Source organism: Mustela nigripes, chromosome 1 (genome assembly GCF_022355385.1).
Source record: "Mustela nigripes isolate SB6536 chromosome 1, MUSNIG.SB6536, whole genome shotgun sequence".
NCBI classification, from domain to species: Eukaryota; Metazoa; Chordata; class Mammalia; order Carnivora; family Mustelidae; genus Mustela; species Mustela nigripes.
The window spans coordinates 99339993-99363384 of NC_081557.1; the positions used below are offsets into that span (position 1 = coordinate 99339993).

General features: G+C 38.1%; 1 protein-coding gene and 1 pseudogene across 1 annotated transcript in view; one reads left to right on the forward strand and one right to left on the reverse strand.

The window, feature by feature from the left end:
• DDX10 (DEAD-box helicase 10) overlaps positions 1 to 23392 on the reverse strand; it is a 289033-nt gene that overhangs the window by 20679 nt on the left and 244962 nt on the right. The window contains exon 17 of the mRNA XM_059392880.1: positions 23058 to 23194. Coding sequence (XP_059248863.1) covers positions 23058 to 23194 — 137 coding nt within the window. The remainder of the gene's footprint in view (positions 1 to 23057; positions 23195 to 23392) is intronic.
• Positions 8543 to 8930, forward strand: LOC132001883 (ubiquitin-ribosomal protein eL40 fusion protein-like; annotated as a pseudogene).

Sequence of the window (23392 nt, forward strand, 5' to 3'; positions counted from 1 at the left end):
CTCAACATGCACTAACTACCACATGGTTTTCCCCAAATCTGTTCCTCCTCCATTTCCCTTCTAAGTAAACAATGACACCTTTTAGTAAAGGCCTGGAAGTCATTCTTGAACCACCTTCTCCTTCACAACCTTACTTTGATCAGTCAATTCTGTACTAATCTCTGTGAAATCCATCTAAAGTTTTCCCAACACCTAAGTAACTACCTTAATTTAGGCTTTGTCATTCTATCCTCTCCTTCACCTGACTCGACTCTGGGAAGCTTTCCCAGGCCATCTCCATCTGGGATAAGTGCTTCTGAGATGTCCCCTAAGCACTATATAGGCATTTTTCCATGATAACATCTGAAAGTGAGATCGACTACTTACTTACTTGCTTCCACCATTAAACTGCAAGTTCCTTGAGGACAAAAACTTTGTCTTATTCTTTGTAGACACACTGTCCTAGTATCCAAGGGCTCAATAAATGTTTCTTAAATGATGAATAAAGCCAATGGGCTGAGCTTCTGTACTGCTCCATATCTGACTGGTCTCCAGAACAATCCCTAATTAAAACACACTTACCTTCTCTGTAAACCAGTATGTAAGTGGACACATAAACCTGTACTTTTCTTTTTTCATAGATGGCATCATTAATTCAAAAGAAATACCACAGATCAAAGCCATAGTGAAAATCAAAACATTTAAGCAGAAGGATAATAACACGAGCAAGAAGCACCCAATAACCTCAAACTCAGAATAAGAAATGAGGCAATATTTCAACATTACAGAAAGAGAATAACCTGGCATTTCAATTCAATAAACAAGTAATCTTTATTTTCTTTGCAACAAAACATGTAACTTCTCTGGAATATATATATCTCATAAGGTAAAGAGTTATCTCCTTTGCATGCCCCCTCCCCCATGTTTCATGTTGAAATGGTTACTTCACAGTGACTCGACTGCTTTATTTATTTATTTTTTTAATTTCAGTTAATTACAACCAAAGCCTGTTAAAAATGTCAAGCCAAAACACAAGACTTCCTATGTAACAAAAAGCTTACACCACAGATACACAAAACATCACTTCTAGCCATACAATCTATCCAGGAGCAGATACATGCACAGAGCCAGAAAGCTCAACAGCAGTTACCAAAGGCTGAGGGAGGGGATGGAGTAACTGCTTAATGGGCAGAAGTTTTATGGTAACAACAATGTTCTGGAACCAGACAGAAGTTAACATTTGTACAACATTATGAATGAACTAAAGCCAAACTGTTCGCATTAAAAGGATTAATTTTATGTTATGTGAATTTCACCTCAATTTAAAAAAAAAAAAAAAAAAGCACACACCAAGAATAAGACTTAAAAAAACGCTAGGCACCCATCATCTACAAAAAGCTCCTCAACAGTGGAAGAACATGAAACCTGCTATCACCTCCAACTATAACACTTAGCATAGACAATAATAGTGCATAACCCTCACACAGACCTGTTCAAGAAGGGTATTTGCTTTTCCTGAGGAAGGGCCATTCATAAGGAAGGGCTCTGTTAAGTTAGAATTTCATATTTGGTGAAATAGGATTTCACTCTGTATGGATTTCCAAAATCTTAAAAATAAACCATCTGATTGTCAGACTCTACCATGTTCTACAAGGTTAAAAAAAAGAAGAAGAAAGAAAAAGAAAGAAAAACAGCTTTCTTTAAACTACAATAATTCTTATAGAATGGCTAAAATCTAAAAGCACCAACACCACCAAATGCTGGTGAGAATGTGGAGTAACAGAAACATTCATTCACTGACGGCGGGGGTGCAACATGGTGTACATACTTTGGAAGACAACTGGGCAGTTTCTTACAAAACTGAGCTCATTCTTACCATGTGATCTAACAACTGTACCCAGTGGTATTTACCCAAAGAAACTGAAAACTATGTCCACAAAAAAACCTGCACATGAATATTTATAGCAGCATTATTCATAATCACCCAAACCTGGAAATAACCCAGATGCTTTTCAATAGATGACTGGATAACTAAAGTGTAGCACATCCATACACTGGACTATTTTAATCAGGCCATGCATGAAAAGACATGCAGGAAATGTGAATGTGGACTGCTCAGTATAAGAAGGCATCTGTAAAGGCCATAATACTTACATCAGCCCACCTATATCACATTCTAGAAGCAAAACTATGGCTATCGGAAAAATACCAATGGTTGCCAGGGTTTGAGTGGAAGGAAGAAGAAAGAACGGGGAGGAAAAGGAAGCAGCAATGAATAGGTAGAGCACAGGGTATTTTCAGGGCTCTGGAGCTATTCTGTATGATACTATAATGGTAGATATACATCATTGTGTATTTGTCAAAACTCCTAGAACCGACAAGGGAAAGAATGAATCTTAAAAGTAAACTATAAACTCTGGGTGATAATGAATGATGTGTGAATATAGGTTCCCTGATGGTAACAAAGAGTAATAAAATGCTGTTAACAGAAAAGGCTGTGGCACAGAGGTGGGGCATAGAGGGAAACACTGCTTTTCACTATTTTTTTACCCAAAAAACTAAAATTGTTTAAAAAAATCTATTCATAAAAATATTTGTCTCGGTCAAAAGAGTTGATATACTACCAGCATAACTCAAATTATTAAAGTTTTCTCTTCTTACTCCAAAGAAGAACATGCTGCTTTAACTCATAACCCAGAGTAACTTCCCAGTCTTCAGAAGGAATACTCAGATCATCTCACATTCTCTTTCCTGTTCTCATCAACCTCAGGCTGCCATACGCCCTTCCAGTGAACTGCCACTCTGTGGGCTAGGAGAGCAGCTGCTTCTTACCCTCATTGCCTACCACGAAATCAACCAGCATCAGAGTCAGGACAGACATGGGTAAAGGACAATGATATGAGGAGCCCAGGAATCTCTGGCGGGAGTACGTGTAAGTGTATAGCCACGACTATGCTATTAGAATAAATATTTAAATTCTGTTAATTGTCTGAGCAATTAATGGTTAGAATGTTAGGATGATTATTCCTTCATTACTTAAAGAGAAGGCTTTCAGTAATTCTTCAACTTCCCCCTCACAGATTCTTCCTAACCACCTCATATAAAGTGAGCTCTCCCAGATCCTCTCTACTTATCCTACAGTGATGGCTTTCAGGGCCCTTACAAAGATCCTTTTCTTCTTTTTGTTTACTTCTTTATGGTCTGTCTCCTGGTAGGGGGAGGCAGGGGGCTAAGTTTTACTGGGATCTAGTCTTTCTGGATTAGAAAGGGCTGGGATCTAGTCTTTCCTCTGCTCAGCTCTATGCTAGGCACACAGTCAACTTTCAGTTTAGTGAACGCCTCCATAATGGGGATGCCAAAGGAGGAGAAGGGACAGGTAAGGGCATTTCCCACACTCCAGTTTGGTAATATGGACGCTCTATTCAGATGTTGAGCAGAATACACTACATGATATTTTAACATTCTCTTCACTACATCATTCATCATTTCAATCAAATCTGTAGGATACTTTTACAGACTGTTTTGAATGTAAAGCCCACCACATAATGAATGATTTTGATGAAGAAGAAAATGAAAAGTAGATATCCCAGAGGACATTCCATTCTATCTTGTAAATACATATACCCATTTAAAAATTCCTATCAGAGTTCTGCTCTTAGTTATTGAAAAGATTATCATATATTTATGATCCTATTACATATCATACTCTTTCTTTTTACCTTTATTAGATTATCACAAAAACCTTGCAAGGTAAAAATTATCTTCATTTGACTAGTGAAGAAAATTGAGGGTCACAGAGATTAAGTAACTTGTCCATGGTCCAAAACTTACAAAAGGAAGGAAGATTCAAATTCAGGTCTAACTCCAAAAGCCAGTTTTCCCACAAGGCTAACTAGCTTGCCTTTGTCTTAATAGACCTAATTTCACAAAACTCCTACCTGTCCCCATGTTGCAAAGTTTATGATAATATGGCACACAGATCAATATTCCCAAATTATATGCAGTGGTTTATGTGGGAAGGCATTCAGTCTCTTAGTCCCTAGAACTTGATGTAATTCTTATTTAATACCTGCTACAGCAATTATTTCTGAGGTACAGATGCCTCTAAGACCATCCTACCAGGAGCAGACACGTTTAAATTCCTATGTATTAAAAGAGAAAGGCAAGGGCACTGGGGTGGCTCGGTTTGTTGGGCTTCTGACTCTTGATTTTGGCTCAGGTAACAATCTCATGGGTCACGATCAAGCCCTGGGTCAGGCTCCACGCTCAGCAGGGATTCTGCTTGAGATTCTCTCTCTCCCTCTCTCCCTTGCTGCCACTTTCACACACACACACACACACACACACACACTCTCTCTCTCTCTCTCTCTCTCTCCCAGATAAACCTTGGAGAAAAACAGAAAGGCAAAAGGAGAGGCTAATTCACTGGCAGGATATTTTTCCATGTAGAGGAAACACCTAGGTCTTACACCACTTGATTTTTTTTTTTTTTTTTAATTTGACAGAGAGAGTTCACAGTAGACAGATAGGCAGGCAGAGAGAGAGAGGGAAGCAGGCTCCCTGCTGAGCAGAGATCCCGATGCAGGACTCGATCCCAGGATCCTGAGATCATGACCTGAGCCGAAGGCAGCGGCCCAACCCACTGAGCCACCCAGGCGCCCCCACCACTTGATTTTTTAAAATTCTCGGTCTGACCCTTAGGAAGTTTTAGCCAGACTTACACAAGTGGGGAGGAACACGACAAATGAAACCTTACAAGAAAAAGAACATAATCATTAGTACCTGTCATGAATAGGAAAACCGCTCGTTGTTAAACAGCATACTTTAAATAAATGATGTGTGAATTAAATCCAATAAAAAGAGATCAGAACGTCCTCTGTAACCTGGAAACCATACTCCCTGGGCTGCAAGGATGCTGCAGTCAGAACGACTACTCCAAGCCTCAAGAATGTTCCAAGCACTGTGTGTTATGATTGTGGCCAAGGCACTACAGAAGAAAATGATCTGCTGGGGAATCCTGTCAACTTCTCACCTGGTATATGTAGGCTTAGCAAAAATACAATGCAGTGCAGTGAACACCAAACTTCCAAGGACACTGGGGCAAGCAGTTCCAATTATTAAGTGATAAAATGGCAGCCAAAGTCCCTGGGGATTCTGTAAGCCTGACACTAGAAAAGAGACCGCAGCTGGAAGCACCATGATGGCTTGCTCATGTTCGAGCTCTTAACCTCTGTAGCAGCTGCATTTATTCACGTGCAATTAGGGATGTGCGCATTTGTGCACATTCATCATAAAACAGGGATCGACATCAATGCCCCAGCCTTTTTAGAAACCTAACAAAAGCCAGGACAGAGCGCACACTGAAGAAAGCACACTCCCTTTGCTATAGAGTCTGTGCAGCTTTCAAATTCTTGCTTTTTCTCTCCCTTTTTTTTGGGGGGGGGGGGGATGCAAAGGAAAGAAATCAGGTGAAACTGCCAACTAATATAGCTGTAAGGAAGCTGAGGACTGAGATGGGAAACAGTGAGTATTCACTTACACAGAAGCCCTTGAGTTTCTCTTTACAACATGCTGCTGAATCATTTGGAAAGCTACCAAGAGTCAGCACCTGAGTGCCCAAGATTGTGCCTCTTTTGTATAAAGCTCTCCTTCTGCATTCATATCAAGAAATGCAGCCTGGATTTTTTCCTAAAGAATTTTAAGCTAATAGCTAATAATAAATATGCTTGGGACCATTAAAAAAAAAATCTCAGAAATCTCTGTATCCATCCTTAAGAATAGGCACTCTGGTATTCAAATATGTTGTGCCAGAGACCTTCCCTCTTATCATAAGTTTTAATTTACAAGGCCATGGCAACAGTCCTAATGAAGATTAATTACTGCAGTACATTCCATAAAATCTGTCCAGCTTTGTTCTGATGGTGAAGGCTCCCGCATGCAGAAATGGAACTGAAATGCATCCTGTTCTTAACACTTTTTTTCTAGCTGCTCAGGACTAAAACTGGACTTAAAAAAAAAATGTAGTCAACAAAAGACTAATTGGCTCAGCACCCATTACAAACCTGAGTAAAAGCAAAAGATCCCCTTTAGGTCAAAATTCTAATAATGAAAAAAGGCTGGGGTTGGTGAGAAGAAATAGAAGGCAGAGGACCGTGATCACATGAACGGTCCATGTACATGTTTCCTTCTGAAAAATGCACGTGTCATTTAGGACTGGCAAAAGTTCTGGCCCCATCTCTATTTTTCTGGTTCATAAATCCACTTCAGAATTCAATGAAAATAAATGGCTCACATTTCCAGATAAATGCATGGGCGTGTCTACTCAGTATGTATGCCCACACCATCATTTTTGCATACAATTTCAAGATGTTCAAGATTCCTCTACAGCTGATCTGTAGATCCCAGATTAAGAATCCCTGCTCTGCAGTAATTTAGAAGACAGACATAGTTATTCCTCTTCCCTCAGATTAAAATAAATTCAACACCCATACAAGCTAGGTTTTTTTTTTAATTCATGTTTTTTGTTTTTTTGTGTGTGTGTTTTTTAAGGCTTTATTTATTTATTTGAGAGAGAGACAGTGAAAGACAGCATGAGAGGGGAGAAAGTCAGAGGGGGAAGCAGAATCTCCAAGGAGCAGGGAGCCTGATGTGGGACTCGATCCCAGGACTCTAGGATCATGACCTGAGCTGAAGGCAGATCGCTTAACCAACTGAGCCACCCAGGAGCCCCAAGCTAGGTTTATAGTATGTATTTTTCTCACTGCTAATGTGTATGTAACCCATTTTGTGCTTCCCAGAAGCACATCAGCGTTTCTCCTCAAACTACTGCTCACGCAGTAGTTTTTGTAGTATTTGTAGTAGTATTTGTTTTCGATATTCAAGATCATTCCCTGCCCAAACTTGTCCCCAGTGTTCCAGATATCTGGAAAAGTTAAGTTTTATGGTTTAGTCTTACTCCTCATTAGACTTTCAAATGATTTCAAGAGAAAGAAAACCCAATCTTCAGCAAAGCTGTCCATTAAAGAAATACTGACAGGAGGGCGGGGCTCAATATGGTGGCATAGCAAGATCCAAATCTCACTTCTTCCCATGGTCACAATGAATTTAGTTACATATGAAATAATCTACTCTGAAAAAAGACCTGATAACTAGATGAACAGAGCCTCCACAACAAAGGATAAAAGAGTAGTCCTGAAACAAGTAGGACAAGTGACACAGCCTTGCCAAAATAATAAACACAAAACAGTAACTAAGCCCAGGAGAGATGCATAATTGGGAGGAATCTCACAGATACAGAACTATTCCCAAAGAAGTCAGGGGTCTATGCTCCACATCAGGCAACCAAGCTCTAGATGCTGCACAGGAGAGGTGAGCCCCCAAAATGCCTATGGAAACCAATGGGAATTACATGTAGGAGAAGTGTAGGGAACAGAGAATATGCTTATAAAATGCTTTCAAGAGACTCCCTCACTCTGGGACCTGGTACAAAGATACCAGTTTCAATACTGCCTAGACCACATGTGAAGGAGACCAACTTAGTGATCTTGAGGAGTCTGCCAGAGAGGCAGGAACATGGTAGGACTCTCCGGGGACACAGACATTGGCAGGGGTCATTTCTGAAGTCTTAATTCTAACTTGCTGGTGTCAGTTCTGGAAGGCACCATTTTGGAACTCTTCCTCAAGCCTCTTGGCACTGGAGGGTGCCCACTGCTGAGTGATCTGCCTACCTCCACACTACAGCCAGGCCAGGAAAAAGCCCTGACCACTCCAGTGCCACAGCAGCACAGTGCAGCCAGGCTGTACAACATCCCCACACACTCCTGTGCCACAGCAAGAGGGCCCCTCCACAGCAGGCAGGCGCATGGAACTCATACAGGGGAATGCCCCTCGGAGTTCCTGGTGCAAGTGGCCAAGGGGGATATCATCTCTGAGCTCCATGAGACATCTGCTATACAAGGGAACTCTTTCTGGGATAGGGGAAGTAGATATTTTACCTAATATTTAGAAACAAACACAGAGAGGCAAATGAGGAGACCGAGAAATATGTTCCAGATCAGAGAACAAGAAAAAGCCTCAGTAAAAGACCTTAATAAAAAAGAGATAATTGATCCATCTGATAAAGAGTTCAGAGTGATGTTCATCACTGAACTCGGGAGAAGAATGGATGAATACAGTGAGAACTTCAAGGAGATAGAAAAATATAAGAAAATATCAAGCAGAAGTCACAGAGCTGAAGAATAATACCTGAACTGAAATATCAAACAACTGTTTTCACCTTGACACTGCAGCAAAAAGAAAAAGAATTTTTTAAAGAGAGGATATCTTAAGGGACCTTTGGGACAACATCAAGTGGAATAAAATTTGCATTACAGGGGGCCCAGAAGGAGAAAAGAAAGGGCCAGAAAACTTTTTTGAAAACAGGAAGGCAACAACATTTCAGATCAAGGAAGCCCAGAGAGTTCCAAAAGAGATGAACCCAAAGAGAGCCACACAGATTATAATTAAAATGGTTAAAAGTTAAAGATAGAGACTCTTTCTTTTCAATGAAGTGGCCAAGTGGCTCATGGATGGTGGCCTTGTGGACACAAATAGGCAGACCTTTATGAAGACCCTGACAGGCAAGACCACCACCCTTAACTATGAGCCCAGCGACACCAAAACCAAAATCAGAGATGAGGAGGGCATCCTGCCTAACTAGCAGCATCCAACTTTGGGGAGCAAACAGCTGGAGGATAACCACACTTTCTCAGACTACAATATCCAGAAAGAATCTACCCTGTACTTGGTACTTCACCTGCAGGGTGGCATCACTGAGCTGTTCCTCTGCCAGCTGGCGCAGAAATACAACTGTGACAAGATGATCTGCTTCTAGCGTCATGCCCATCTACACCCTGTGCTATCAACTGCCACAAGCAGGTGGCCACCCCAACAACCTGCACCCCAAGAAGTAAAATAAGGCCCCTCCACTGGCTCTTCCTTTGCCCACATAGTTCCCTCCTGCCTGGGATCCAAGGCTCTGGGGCCTCAATAAAGTTTCCCTTTCAATGACTGGGTGTCATTGGGGGAGATAGTTAAAGACAGAATCTCAAAAGCAGCAAAAGAAAACAACTTGCTAAGTACATGGGAAATCCTCTAAGGCTTTCTGCAGAGTTTTGAGCAGAAACTTTACTGGAGTAAGAAAGTGGCATGACATATCCAAAGTGTTGCAAGGAAACTTTTTCCAACCAAGAAATTCTCTACTCAGCATAGTTATCATTCAGAGTTGAAGGGGAGATTAAGAGTTTTCCAGATAAACAAAAGCAACAACAACAAAAGAGTTAAAAAAAAAAAAAAAAGAGTTCATTTACCACTAAACTGGACTTACAAGAGATGTTAAAGAGATTTCTTTAAGCTGAAAAGAAATGACACTAATTAATAACAAGAAAATATAGGAAAGTAAAAATCTCACTGGAAAAGATAAATATATACAAAAAACAGTGGATCAATCATTTAGCTTTAGTAGAAAGCTAAAAAGACAGTAGTGGTAAAAGTACCCAAACTATAATAATTATTTAAGGGATGCATAAAATAAAAAGATAAAAAATGTGACATCAAAATACAAAATGTGTGTGTGGGGGGTAAAAATATAAATTTTTCTAATGTGTTCAATTTAAGTTCCTATCAACTTAAAACCAACCATTATACACAAAGGATGTTATATATGAACCTCACATGGTAACCACAGAACAAAAATTTACAGTAAATATACATCAAAAAAATGAGAAAAAAATCCAAACAATACTACAGAAAGCCATCAAACCACAATGAAAGAGAGAAAAAAGAAAGGAACAGAGGAACTACAGAAAAGTCAGAAAACAAAGAGAAAGGAATCCATGCCAATACTAAAGAAATTCATCATCGATCACAAGGGAGGAAGGCAAGAGAAGAAGGAACAAAGAACTACAAAAACAATTTGAAAACAATAAACAAAATGGCAATACATATATACCAATTGATAATTCATTACTTTAAATGTAAAAAGACTACACTTTTCAATCAAAAGAGTGGTTGAGTGGATTTAAAAAAAAAAAAAAGGATGACCATTCTATATGCTGTCTAAAAAAGACTACTGAAGTAAGGACACCTACAGGCTGAAAGTATAGGAATGGAGAAAGACATTCCAGGCAAATGGAAATGAAAAGTGGTGTAGCAAAACTCTTACCTAACAAAACAAACTTTAAAACAAATACTGCAACATCTTCCTAGGAACAATGCAAAAGGCAAGGGAAGCAAGGGAAAAAATGAACTATTGGGATTTCATCAAGATCAAAAGCTTTTGCACAGCAAAGGAAACAGTTAACAAAATCAAAAGACAACTGACAGAATGGGAGAAGATATTTGCAAACGACATATCAGATAAAGGACTAGTGTCCAGAATCTATAAAGAACTTAGCAAACTCAACACCCAAAGAACAAATAATCCAATCAAGAAATGGGCAGAGGACATGAACAGACATTTCTGCAAAGAAGACATCCAGATGGCCAACAGACACATGAAAAAGTGCTCCATATCACTCGGCATCAGGGAAATACAAATCAAAACCACAATGAGATATCACCTCACACCAGTCAGAATGGCTAAAATCAACAAGTCAGGAAATGACAGATGCTGGCGAGGATGCGGAGAAAGGGGAACCCTCCTACACCGTTGGTGGGAATGCAAGCTGGTGCAGCCACTCTGGAAAACAGCATGGAGGTTCCTCAAAATGTTGAAAATAGAACTGCCCTAAGACCCAGCAATTGCACTATTGGGTATTTACCCTAAAGATACAAACGTAGTGATCCAAAGGGACACGTGCACCCGAATGTTTATAGCAGCAATGTCCACAATAGCCAAACTATGGAAAGAACCTAGATGTCCATCAACAGATGAATGGATCAAGAAGATGTGGTATATATACACAATGGAATACTATGCAGCCATCAAAAGAAATGAAATCTTGCCATTTGCGACAACATGGATGGAACTAGAGCGTATCGTGCTTAGCGAAATAAGTCAAGCAGAGAAAGACAACTATCATATGATCTCCCTGATATGTGGAAGTGGTGATGCAACATGGGGGCTTAAGTGGGTAGGAGAAGAATAAATGAAACAAGATGGGATTGGGAGGGAGACAAACCATAAGTGACTCTTAATCTCACAAAACAAACTGAGGGTTGCTGGGGGGAGGGGGTTTGGGAGAAGGGGGTGGGATTATGGACATTGGGGAGGGTATGTGCTTTGGTGAGTGCTGTGAAGTGTGTAAACCTGGTGATTCACAGACCTGTACCCCTGGGGATAAAAATATATGTTTATAAAAAATAAAAAATTTAAAAAAAATACAAAAAAAAAAAAAAAAAAAAACAAATACTGCAGGGATGCCTGGGTGGCTCAGTTGGTTAAGCAGCTGCCTTCAGCTCAGGTCATGATCCCAGCGTCTTGGGATTGAGTCCCGCATCGGGCTCCTTGCTCAGCGGGGAGCCTGCTTCTGCCTCTGCCTGTGCCTGCCATTCTGTCTGCCTGTGCTCGCTTGCTCTCTCTCCCTCTCTCTCTCTGATAAATAAATAAAATCTTTAAAAAAAAATACTGCAATAGAAGACAATGTCTGTAATAGACAAATACTGTAATAGAAGACATTACCACATAATGATAAAGGGGTCAATCCAACAAGAATATGTAATATTTATAAATATATATGCATCCAACATATGAGCAACAAAATACATAAATACTGACAGGCCTAAAGGGAGAAACTGACAGCAACATAATAATAATAAGGGACTATAATATCCCACTTACATCAATGGACAGATCATCCAGAGAGGAAATCAAAACAGAAACATCAGTCTTAAATGACACATTAAACCGATGAGCTTAATAAATGTATATGTAATATTCCATCCAAATAAGCAGAATGCACATTCTTCTCAAGTATATATGGAACATTCTTCAGGAGAGCTCACATGTTAGGCCATGAAACAAGTCCCAATAAATTCAAAAATTTAAATCATCAAGCATCTGTTCCAATCACAATGGTATAGAGAAGAAAACTAGCACAACTACAAAAAGCACAGCAGTTAAACAACATGCTACTAAACAACCAATAAGTCACTGAAAAAAAAATCAAAGGAGAAATAAAAAATTACCTAAAGACAAATGTAAACAAAGTATGATACACCAAATTCTATGGGATACACCAAAAGTGGTTCTGACAGGGAAGTTCACAGCTGTATAGGCCTCAAGACCTCAAGAAACAAGAAGAATCCCAAGTAAGCAATCTAAATTCACACCTAAAGCAACTAAGAAAAGAACAAATAAAGCTAAAGTTAGTAGAGGAAAGGAAATATTAAGATCACACCAGAAATAAATGAAATAGAAACTAAAACAATAATAAAAAAGAAATTTTTTATTCAATTAGGTTCAATGAAACTAAGAGCTGGTTCTTTGAAAAGATCAAAAAAATTGAAGAACTTTTAGCCAGTCTCAAGAAAAATCAAGCTCGTCTCAACCAAAATCAAGAAAAAAGGAGAGGACTCAAAAAATAAAATCATAATAAAAGATAACGACTGACACCATAGCACAAAGGACCATAAGAAACTACTACAAACAACTATATGCCAACAAATCAAACACTCTACAAGTAATGGATAAATTCCTATAAACACACAATCTTCAAGGAATGAATCATGAATATAGAGAAAATCCGAATTGACCAACTTCTATAAGGGAAGTATATCCTTAATCAAAAACTTCCCAGAAACAAAAGCTCAGGACCAAATGGTTTCACTGGTGAATTCCTCCAAACATTTAAAGAAGATCAAATGCCCATTCTTCTCAAATTCCTCCAAAAAACTGAAGAGGAGAGAATGCTTCCAAACTCATCTGGCAAGGCCAGCATTACTCTGATACAAAAACCAAAGACACCACAAAAAAAGAAAACTACAGGCCAATATCCTTGATGAACATAGATGCAATAATTCCCAACAAAGTATTAGCAAACCAAGTTCAGCAATACATTAAAAGGGATCACACACCATGATCAAGTGAGATTTATTACAGGAATGGAAGACTGATTCCACATCTGTAACTCTACCAACATGATACAGCACATGAAGAATAAAAATCATATGATCATGTGATCATCTCAATAGATGCATAAAAAACATTTGACATCTATGACATCTATGACAGAAACTCTCATAGAGGTATAAAGGGAATGTACCTCAACATAATAAAGGCATACTGACAAACCCACAGTTAACATCATTCTCAATGGTGAAAAACTGAAAGTTTTCCTCTTAAGATTAGGAACAAGACAATGCCCACTCTCATCACTTTCATTGAGTATATTACTAGAAGTCCTAAGCACAGTAATTAGGAAATAAATAAACAGACAGATAGATAGATAAATAAAATGTCAGAAGAAGAAAGAATTGAAAAGAAAAAGTAAAACCATCACTATTTGCAGAATAACGTGCTATTACTGAAAACCCCAAAGTCATCAAAAAACTGTTAGAACTAATAAATACATTCAGTAAAGTTATAAGATGCAAAATAAATATACAGAAATCGGTGGTGTTTCTATACACTAATGATCAAATGTAAGAGAAATTAAAATTGCATCTAAAAGAATAAAATACCAAGGAAAAAATTTTAACCAAGGAGGTGAAAGACCTGTATACTAAAAACTGTAAGACACTGATGAAAGAATCTGAAGACTCAAATAAATGTTAAGATACTTTGTGCTCATGGATGGAGGAATTAGTATTGTGAAAATGTCCATATAACCAAAGGAATCTATTGATTTAGTATAATCCCTATCAAAATTCCAATGGTATTTTTTCACAGAAGAGTACAAATAATCCTGAAATTTGTATGGAACCACAGAAGATCCTAAGAAGCCAAAGCAATCTTTAACAGGAGAACAAAGCTAGAGGTAGCACATTTCTTAACTTCAACTGTACTAAAAGCTATAGTAATCCAAACAATATGGAATGGGCACAAAACAGACGCACAGTCAATGGAACAGAACTATAAATAAACCCACATCTATAGAAATAATTTGGGACAAATGAGCCAAGAACATATAATGCAGAAAGGCTAGTCTCTACAATAAATAGTGTTGAGAAAATTGGTCAGCCAAAACTGGACTGTCATCTTACACCATACACAAAAATTAACTCAAAATGGATTAAAGGTGTGAACAGAAGACTTGAAACCATAAAATTCCTGGAGAAAAGCTTATGCAGTAAGCTCCTTGACATCAATCTCAATGATGTGTTTGTAAATCTGACTCCAGGGGCAATGGAAGCAAAAGCAAAAATAAACAAATGGGACTACATCAAACTAAAATCTTCTGTACAGCAAGGGAAATCATCATCAAAATGAAAAGGCAACCTACTGAATGGGAGAAGGTATTTGCAAACCATATCGATAAAAGGTTAATAACCAAAATAAATAAAGAATATGTGAATCAACAATTGAAAAAAAAGACCTTAAAAAATAGGCAGGCCATCTGAATAGATCTTTCTTTCCAAAGAAGACATACAAATGGCCAACAGATACATGAAATGATATTCAACATCACTAACCATGCAATTCAAAACTACAATGAGATATTACCTCACACCTGTTAGGATGGCTATTATCAAAAGGGCAAGAAATAGCAAGTGTTGATGAGGATGTGGAGAAACAGGAACCCTTGTGCACTGTTGGTGGGAATGCAAACTTTACAGCCACTGTGGAAAACAGCACACAGATTCCTCAAAAATTAGGAACAGATCTACTGCATGATCCAGCTTTTCCACTTCTGGTATTTATTCAAAGAAGACGAAAACACCAATTCAAAAAGATATATGGACTCCTATAGGTTCACTGTAGCATTATTTACAATAACTAAGATACAGAAAAAACCTGAATGTCCATCAATAGATAAATGGATAAAGTTGTGGTATAAGCAAACAATGGATTACTACTCAGCCATAAATAAGAACAAAACCTTGCTATTTGTGACAACATGGATGGACCCTGGGGGCATTATGTTAAGTAAAATAAATCACACGGAGAAAGATAAGTACTGTATGATTTTACTCATACACAGAATCTGAAAAACAAAACAAAACAAAGGAAATGAACAAACAAAAGAATACCACAATAAGCTCACAGATAACAGAGAACAGACTGATGGTTACCAGAAGGGAAAGGAGTTGGGAGTGTAAGTGAAATGGGTAAAGGGAGTCAAATTGTATGTTGACAGATGGTAAGCAGACTTTTGGTGGTAATTATTTTGTATTCCATATATTTGTCAAATAACAATGTTGTACACCTTAAAGTAATATAATGTTATATACTAATATTATCTCAATTTAAAAAATACTTATAATGGCAAAAGCAAAAGTAAACAAAATCAAACAACGTAAATGAAAAAAACCTAAACAAGGTACAACCTAGACCTTTAAAAGGGGAGTAGATAAGGAAATTATGGTGTATAAATAATGGAGTGCTATATAATCATTAGTTAGAAATTCATTCTACATGAGGCCATGAAGAAATGAAGAAATGAAGAAAAGGATCGTCCTAAGAAAGTGTTGTACTCAATAGTCTTTTCAGTGAAAACAAAGTTGCCACGTACCAGACTCTGGGTAGCAGCCATGAGAACCCTACTAGTTGGTTGTACCAGACTCTGGGTAGCAGCCATGAGAACCCTACTAGTTGGTTAATTACCCTTGCTACATGGTTCTTTTGGCTTCTTGGCATTGGACTCATTCATCATCGTCCCAGAGGCCCTAACACTTCTGAAACATGACAAACTTCTGTTACTGAGTCCCAGTTATACAGTGATTGGCTAAATGAGAGAAACAGAAAGCACGGGGCAAAAAACCGGGATCGCAAATAAGGTCACGTTGGGAGCCTCCTAAATTCTAAATTTCCTAAATACATCTTCCCCATCCTAAACCTCACCCAGAAAATAACACTTTCCCTCCTCGATGGGTAGCATCCTTTCCCCTGTGAATCCCAAGACAAATAATACTGCTTTTCCCCACACCCAACCAATCTAAGTTTGTTCATTCATGCTATGTGCCACACAGGATATTCTTTTTGTTTTGTTTCATTTTGTTGTGTTATGTTGTGTTGTGTTTTGTGGACAATGACAAAGTGGAGAAAGACCAAATGAACACAATTTAAAGAAAGTCAAGTAAAATTAACTCCTTGTCAACCACAATTCCCATGAAGTTCTGATCAAAGCCCTATGAAATGTGATAATTCCTTGTATTTCACAAATAAGAAGAGACGATGGAGATTTTCCCTTGAAAGCTGCGAGGCATATTAGAATCAGATAAGTCTCCTGAAGTTACAAAGAGTGAAAGGAAAGAATGGCAGGCACACAATAAAGTCAATATATCATTAAGCTGAGCTGACTTCTTTCCTCATCTGACACCTACAACTAGATTCACCAGCGAACGGAGATTCAAGTAAATGGAACTGTAGTTAACAGTATTTTTCTTTTCACAAAACTTAGACTCTGAGGAAAAAAAAATTCCCCTTAAAAAATAAGCACCAATAATTCCAGTAAAATTCATATAAAATATGGAATGTGCATAACTGGTCCCAACCAAAAACAGTTAAAAAGAAATGAAAATGCTTTCTGGCCATTTTCCTTCCCCAGAAATTCTCCTCTGAGTCATATGTATTTCTGTTGCAGGTGGAAAGCCTTCCACATGTTACAAAGCTGACTGTTTAGTCCTAGAAGAGAAGTTGGGTAGCAAGAAGTAGTGAAAAAATGTCACAGAACAACATGAGGAGACACCACACAGAAGAACGTGGGTCACCTCCGTTACACGGGAGACAAATCTTAAAGATAACTCAAGTTCACTCAAAACCAGAAAGCTAACAGGGAACACAGCTGAAAAATAAAACAAAACCCCCAACAAATGAAAAAAAACAGAACAAAAATCCTTCATCAATCTTTCGATGCAGAGCTGTGTCGCAAAAGCCGAAAAGGACAAATCCAGATGGGAGATGTAAAGCAGTTTACTCTGTGCAGGAAAAGGCGTCAATCCATATAGAAGTTATCATGTCTGAACTATGCCAACAGTCTCAGTACAAATTATAGATGTAATGGGTCTTATGCCACCTAGAATAATCGACCAAGTGCGCCTCCCCTGGAAGGATTTTTTATAAAGCAATCTGCCAAGGCCAGAAACTGGTCTGTGAAAAAAACACTGACACATTATCAGGCAGTAGAAGTCTAACCACAACCTTCTTCTCTTTTCTTTTTTTTTTTGTTTGAAAAAGGTTAGGATTATAAATATTAAAAACTTAATTTGACTGAATAATGACTATCTTGAACACCCAGCTGCTTCTTTTTCATCGTATTCAATACTTTGCAAATTTTCATCATTAGCAATTCACATGAAGATGGCCATAAACCAAGGATGATGAATGCTACTAGATATACAAAAATTAATCTTACATTACATGCTCAAAACCGAATCTCCCAGCTTCTGAGGAACAGCTAAAAGGAACAATTTTAGTGAAAGAAGAGTTTAATTGGAATATGGTTAAAGATACTCTTGTTTCATTTCAAAGACCGCACAATTGAGAAGGGCAACCTATCTTCTCCCTGCTCAGGCAAGACTGAAAACTTCATTCAGGTTTCATTCAGATGTCACTCCCTTCAGGAAGCTCTTCCAGAGCCACCAAGCCCAGGTTAGATTCCTCACCCGAGCTCCCTCCCTCCCTACCTTGCTCACCTCCACCTCTCCCAGGGCACAGATCACAGCAAGTATCCATCCTATTTTTCCCTAATTGCATGCTTAGCTATCTGCAACCTCTGCTAAACTAAAAACGTGAGAGCAGAAAGGTGGGTTTTTTTGGTTTTTTTTTGTTTTTTTTTATGTTTCATCCTCTGTACCTGCACTCACTATTACCTGCTACATGATTACTAAAAAACTCTTAGTTGAAAGAACAGACAGAAGAAATATTACAACAAGCTGGAGACTAACCAGTAAGGGGATATTTTTAATTCTTAAATAAGTAGAACATGATTTAAATAATACAGAAAGTTCTTACTCCAGTTCTTGGCACCACATATAGAAAATAGCCAAATATTCTGAAAGCAGTATAAATACATTTACATAGCCTGTTGGGGAGATCAAGAATTAAAAAATCACTTAGTACAAAGACAATTCTAATACTTGAGGTCTTTCTTCCTCTGAAGGTATAAAAGTCTGTATCAAAATTCACTAGAGGCAAGAACATGATTCTGTGCCATTCCTAGCAGACCAATGAATCCCACAATGCTACCAAGTCCAGTGCAGCAAAGAGCTAGGTTCCTACCAAACTGTTCTATTTTAGTAACAACGAAGATAATGACAAATGCTAACACATCGTGTAGTAACTCTACCTATGCTAATTCCACAGTAAGGAGGAACCAGAAGGGAAAGCTACAGAGTAAAACACAGCCTGGGCCAATGTGTAAGCAGGATGGAAGATGAGGAAAGAGACCACATGGTGTCAAAGCAAGCTCTCCCTTCTCTGTTTTCAAAAATAGCACACAAAAGCTCGGAGCCTCTGCCGGAGCCCAGCCATCTGCTGCTGACTAGACAGGTGACACCCTCTGTACTATGGGGGACACTACTGTTCCTCCTATCCCACTGCTCTCTTTCTGGGGATAAATGAGCTACTAATGAAAACATTCTTAAAGCTCCTTCAAAGGAACTAAAGGTCATGTTATTTTCATTGTTGCTGAGAACTCTTAAGCAAGAGAACTCTTCTTGTCATGCTAACTTAAAGGAGCTGAATCCCACACATCAGAATCCCAGGAATCGGTGTTAGAGACGACAATTCTGAGATTCTACAGAGGGTTAAGGATGGGTTAAATTCTACTGCACTGTGCTGAGGGAGACAGAGGTACACTCTTCAAAACCCTATTGTGCTTCTCTGAGGAAGAATTATCGACCCTAGATTCAGTCATTCTCCACTACATCTGGCTCTCCTTTGCCTACTTCCTACTGACTATGTCTCTCTATGTAGAGCAACAAAAGTGTTACTCGAGCTGAATATTTCGGGTTATCACTGAGGTAAAGGACAAAGAAATACCTAGAAGAAACTTTCAAAGAAACTGGCTCAAGCTACTTTGGGACTGAGCCATTTTCTAATTGGTGTTATTTGGTCCCATAAAAGTAAACTCATATCAGAAAATGTGAAGTTAATAAGCAGAGAATAACCCACTGGGAGAGCAAAGATGACCAAGAGGCTGACACACTCACTGCTGCTGCAATTACTGAGCTGAGATTAGAAACAACACAGCAAATAAAAACCCGTGAGCATGCCAGGAGAGCCCTCGAAAGCTGACATCACAAAATCCCAGCACCTCTTCCTGTTTATGGGAGGTGAAGGAAAAAAGATGCAGCCCAACTCAGACAATACAGTAAAACTGTGCTGGTGCTGGTATTATAAACAGCAGGAACAGCAGCAATTACCACTGTCAAAATTCTAGTGTATATGGATTTACCTGTGAATACTTTTACTTATCTAAATACAATTTTGGTTTTAGTTTACATTTATCTTTATTCATTTTCACTGAGGTCATTTTAACAGAGAAGGGGAAAGGGAGAAAAATGGAGGTAGAGTATACACAGGCATTTCACACTTCGGCTACACCTTGTAACTACCCGACACTCTGCCTTAGTTTGGGAATGGCAAATAGGTTTTACCTTGAGTAGGAATCCCAACTGATTGATACAGGCTGTACTGAGAAGGTCCACTTGGGCTAAATGCAAAGGAATATACACAAAGTGTATACTGGACAAGTATAATATGGACCTGCCATCCTGGTTCTACTCCAGTGGGAGATTTTGCTCCTTAAGGGATATGTGGCAATGTCTGAGATAATTCTGGTTGTCCCAACTAGGGAAGAACTGGTGGTAGAGGCCAGGGATAGTGTTCAACAGTCTACAATCACTCCCAATCCACCAAAACTAAGAATTATCTATATAGGAGGTTAGTAATGTTGAAGTTGGGAAACTATAATCTAGTCACATCTATCCTATAGTTAGTTCATGGATCAAGTCTTTACCCAAATGACATAAAACTAGTTTTGGACTATGTTCCTGAGCCACCCTTCCTAATGCTAGAGTAATTCTATATAACTTCATTGGAGTATTAGAAACATGGAATCAATTTGATTTATGCACATTATCATGATAGGTGCCTAACAGTACCTAACTTGGTACTGTGATCACACATTATTTTATCTCCTGAAGCCTTGGTTTCTTTATCTACAAGAAGAGAGGGTACACTAGATAATCACTGACATCACAAACAAAAACAAAACTGCTAGGAAGTCCTTACATGTGCCAAAGGGAATAAGCCCTGGTTGGTAATTTCCCCAACATAAGATGATCTCTCTTCAGTATAGGACAAGTTTACCAATTCCTTTTCATTTCTGTTAATACAGTTTAATAGCTGTGCCTGAAATTAAAACCATTTAAATTTTCATGTAATGTTTAATTATTTTCCATCTGAACATTTAAGTTAAGATGCTTTGGCATCTTAAGGTATTCTGGTCTTCTTGTCCCTCACCATTACACTATCTGAAGTTAGCTTCTCCAGTTCTCCAACCATCTATTCTATTCTCTTATATCATTTAAACTATTAGGACCAATTATATAGGTGCTGATGGTTAGACTTTTCTTTTGTTGCTCTACAATTCTCCTTCATCAATCAATTAATCAATTCAAATATTTCAGGACCTTCTCTGTGCCTATGATAATAACAGTGGACAAAGAAGTAGAGGCAGGAGCTACAGCTGTTGACACAAAACACAGTTTCAAGCTTGGAAGCATTTACAGGCCAGTTAAGAGGGTGGAGCACAGGAAGCTACTAGAGAACAAGTTATACTAACGAGGTGGTAGCAAAGAAATGTCACTATGAGGGTAAGAAATGCCAGAAGAATGAAATGACATGTCTGCTGCACACAGATTAAGGATGACCTAGAAGCTATCATAGGAATTGTTAAGGAAAAAAATCATTATGAATCAGATGCAGAAGGAATGCTGGCATGTAGCAATGACTTCAAAGGTAGGTTCTATGTTTTAAACATATGTTAGATGGATAGGAAAATATCACTGAATAATAAACAGGGAGAGCCCATGAATGTTCTCTCCAGAGACTAAAATTATACAGAAACATTTGGAGGTGTTAAAAAAAGCCAAAATAGGCCTCAAATGGAGTCACTTGTGCCAAGTCCCACATCAATAAACCAGGACTTAATACCTAGCCTAGTTGTGGGTTCAGCCCCTCCCACGAAAGTGACCCAGAACCAGATAATTTGGAATCACTAGTGAGGTCATCTGCCCAAGAGACCCCTTCCATCCCCTATAGGAAGGTGATCTTGCCTGAAACAAGCCTCTCTTTGATAAACAAAACCAACCAAACAAACAAATCCTTTTCCTGCTCCTCCCTACCTATAAAAGTCTTTCATTTTGTGCCGGAGCTACACAGAGTGCCTTTGTATATGCTAAATACATATGTATATGCTATGTGTATATACATATGTATATATATATGTGTGTGTATATGTGTATATACATATGTATATGCTATGTATATGTAAATACATATGTATATGCTAAATGGGATATTGCCTGATTTCCTGAATTGTTGAATAAATCCATTAGAATCTAAGTTTTACTCAATTGAATGTTGTCTTTTAAAAGAAGTTAATGATATAAAGTCATATGTGTTGAGTGAGACCACATCTATCAGAATGGAGATCCCATAAACCAACTGTGAAAAAGGGACATTTATTTTAATATATGGGGAAGCACCCACTTAACCACTTAACGAACTGCTAGTTCTCCAATGTCTCAACATGGGCACCAAGGAACTTTCTGAAGCAAAGTGTGAATATTTCCCCTTAAAGATCAATTTTTCAAGATTAGGACTACAGCCCCGAACCTAAATTATTTAACCCTATGGCACCTATTTATATATTTTTCTAAGTCATAATCAAATTATTTTCACCTGTGGTACCCCTTTGGTAGTAAAGCTAGTATGTTCACTACCTGGTCAGCTTTATGTCCACTAGAAATACTAGAAAACCATTAGGTCCACTACCTAGCGGTCCAATAGCAAATGTCTCAAGTTTTTGGCATCAGTTGGGAAGACAGCATTTTAGATGTCATTTCAGTATTGTAAAATAATTATATGTTTATATGAACACAAGAGTAACTCTGAAATGATTCCCCCTTTAGCATTTACTCTTTAGGGGATAACTTTTTTGAGATTTTTTTATAATGTTCTTACTTAAAACCAGATTATAGCTCTTTGTGGCCTCTCTCTCCAACTCCCAAATCCCTGAGCTAATATAGTCAGGGTTCCAACGAGCACTCTATGCTTCAGTCAAATGAACTTTGGCTGTCATCAGTACCTCCATTCTGCCTAAAGAGTCTCACTGGTTTAGAATGTCCACAAAGTTCAGTGCCATCAACTCTTAAACCAACACAATCACAACATAATCTAATACACAGTACTTTGAAAACAAATGCTGAGCAAATCACACTATTTTTCAATTCAGTGCATTTCATCTGTTTTTGGCATGGTTGCAAATAAGTTCACATTACAAATGAATGGATTTTAAATTGTGAGAATTTATCAAGGACTGTTTATGTTTAAGTTTTCCATTATTTTATGTATTTGTTATTTAATTTTATATAAAAAAATGTGAAAGTGTAACTGCCCTTTTTTAAAATTCAGAGAGAATTTTTAACAACACTCTCAATAGAGTCCTTTGACAGTGAATTGAAATAAAATTCTGCCTCTGTTTGCATCAAGTATACCCTCCTAATACTTAAGCATAAAGGATTCAGAAGGAGATAGAACAGAGAAGAGAAAAAACAACTCTTACTATAACTCTTACAAGTAACAGTGATCATAGAAACAATAAGAGAGCCCCCCAAATGATGAGAAAAGCACAAAACATTTGTCTCTATACAACCTCTGCATTCAGAGGAAAAGATACATATACTTAATCCTACTAAAAGTAAAAACATACCTAATTTTATTTTCCAGGTCTTCAGTATCTGATTCTTCAGAGCTTCTGTACTTATCTGGATCTGGAAGTGTGCTCGGATCAAATCCATCATCATCATCATCACTCCAATCCAGAAAGGCTTCCTCTTCATCTCTGACCTAAGAAAACACAAGGGGAGTTGTGGTTTAAAAAAAATGGCTGATGAATAGTCTTATTTCAGGACTCAAATAAACACTTCTCTAATTGATAGCCTCAAACTGGAAGCCTTCTATTCTGGTGAAAGCCATTATTGACTTTCAGAACTACTATCATTTGCAAAGAAAAAGGAAATCCGTGTCATTTCAAAAATAAAATGA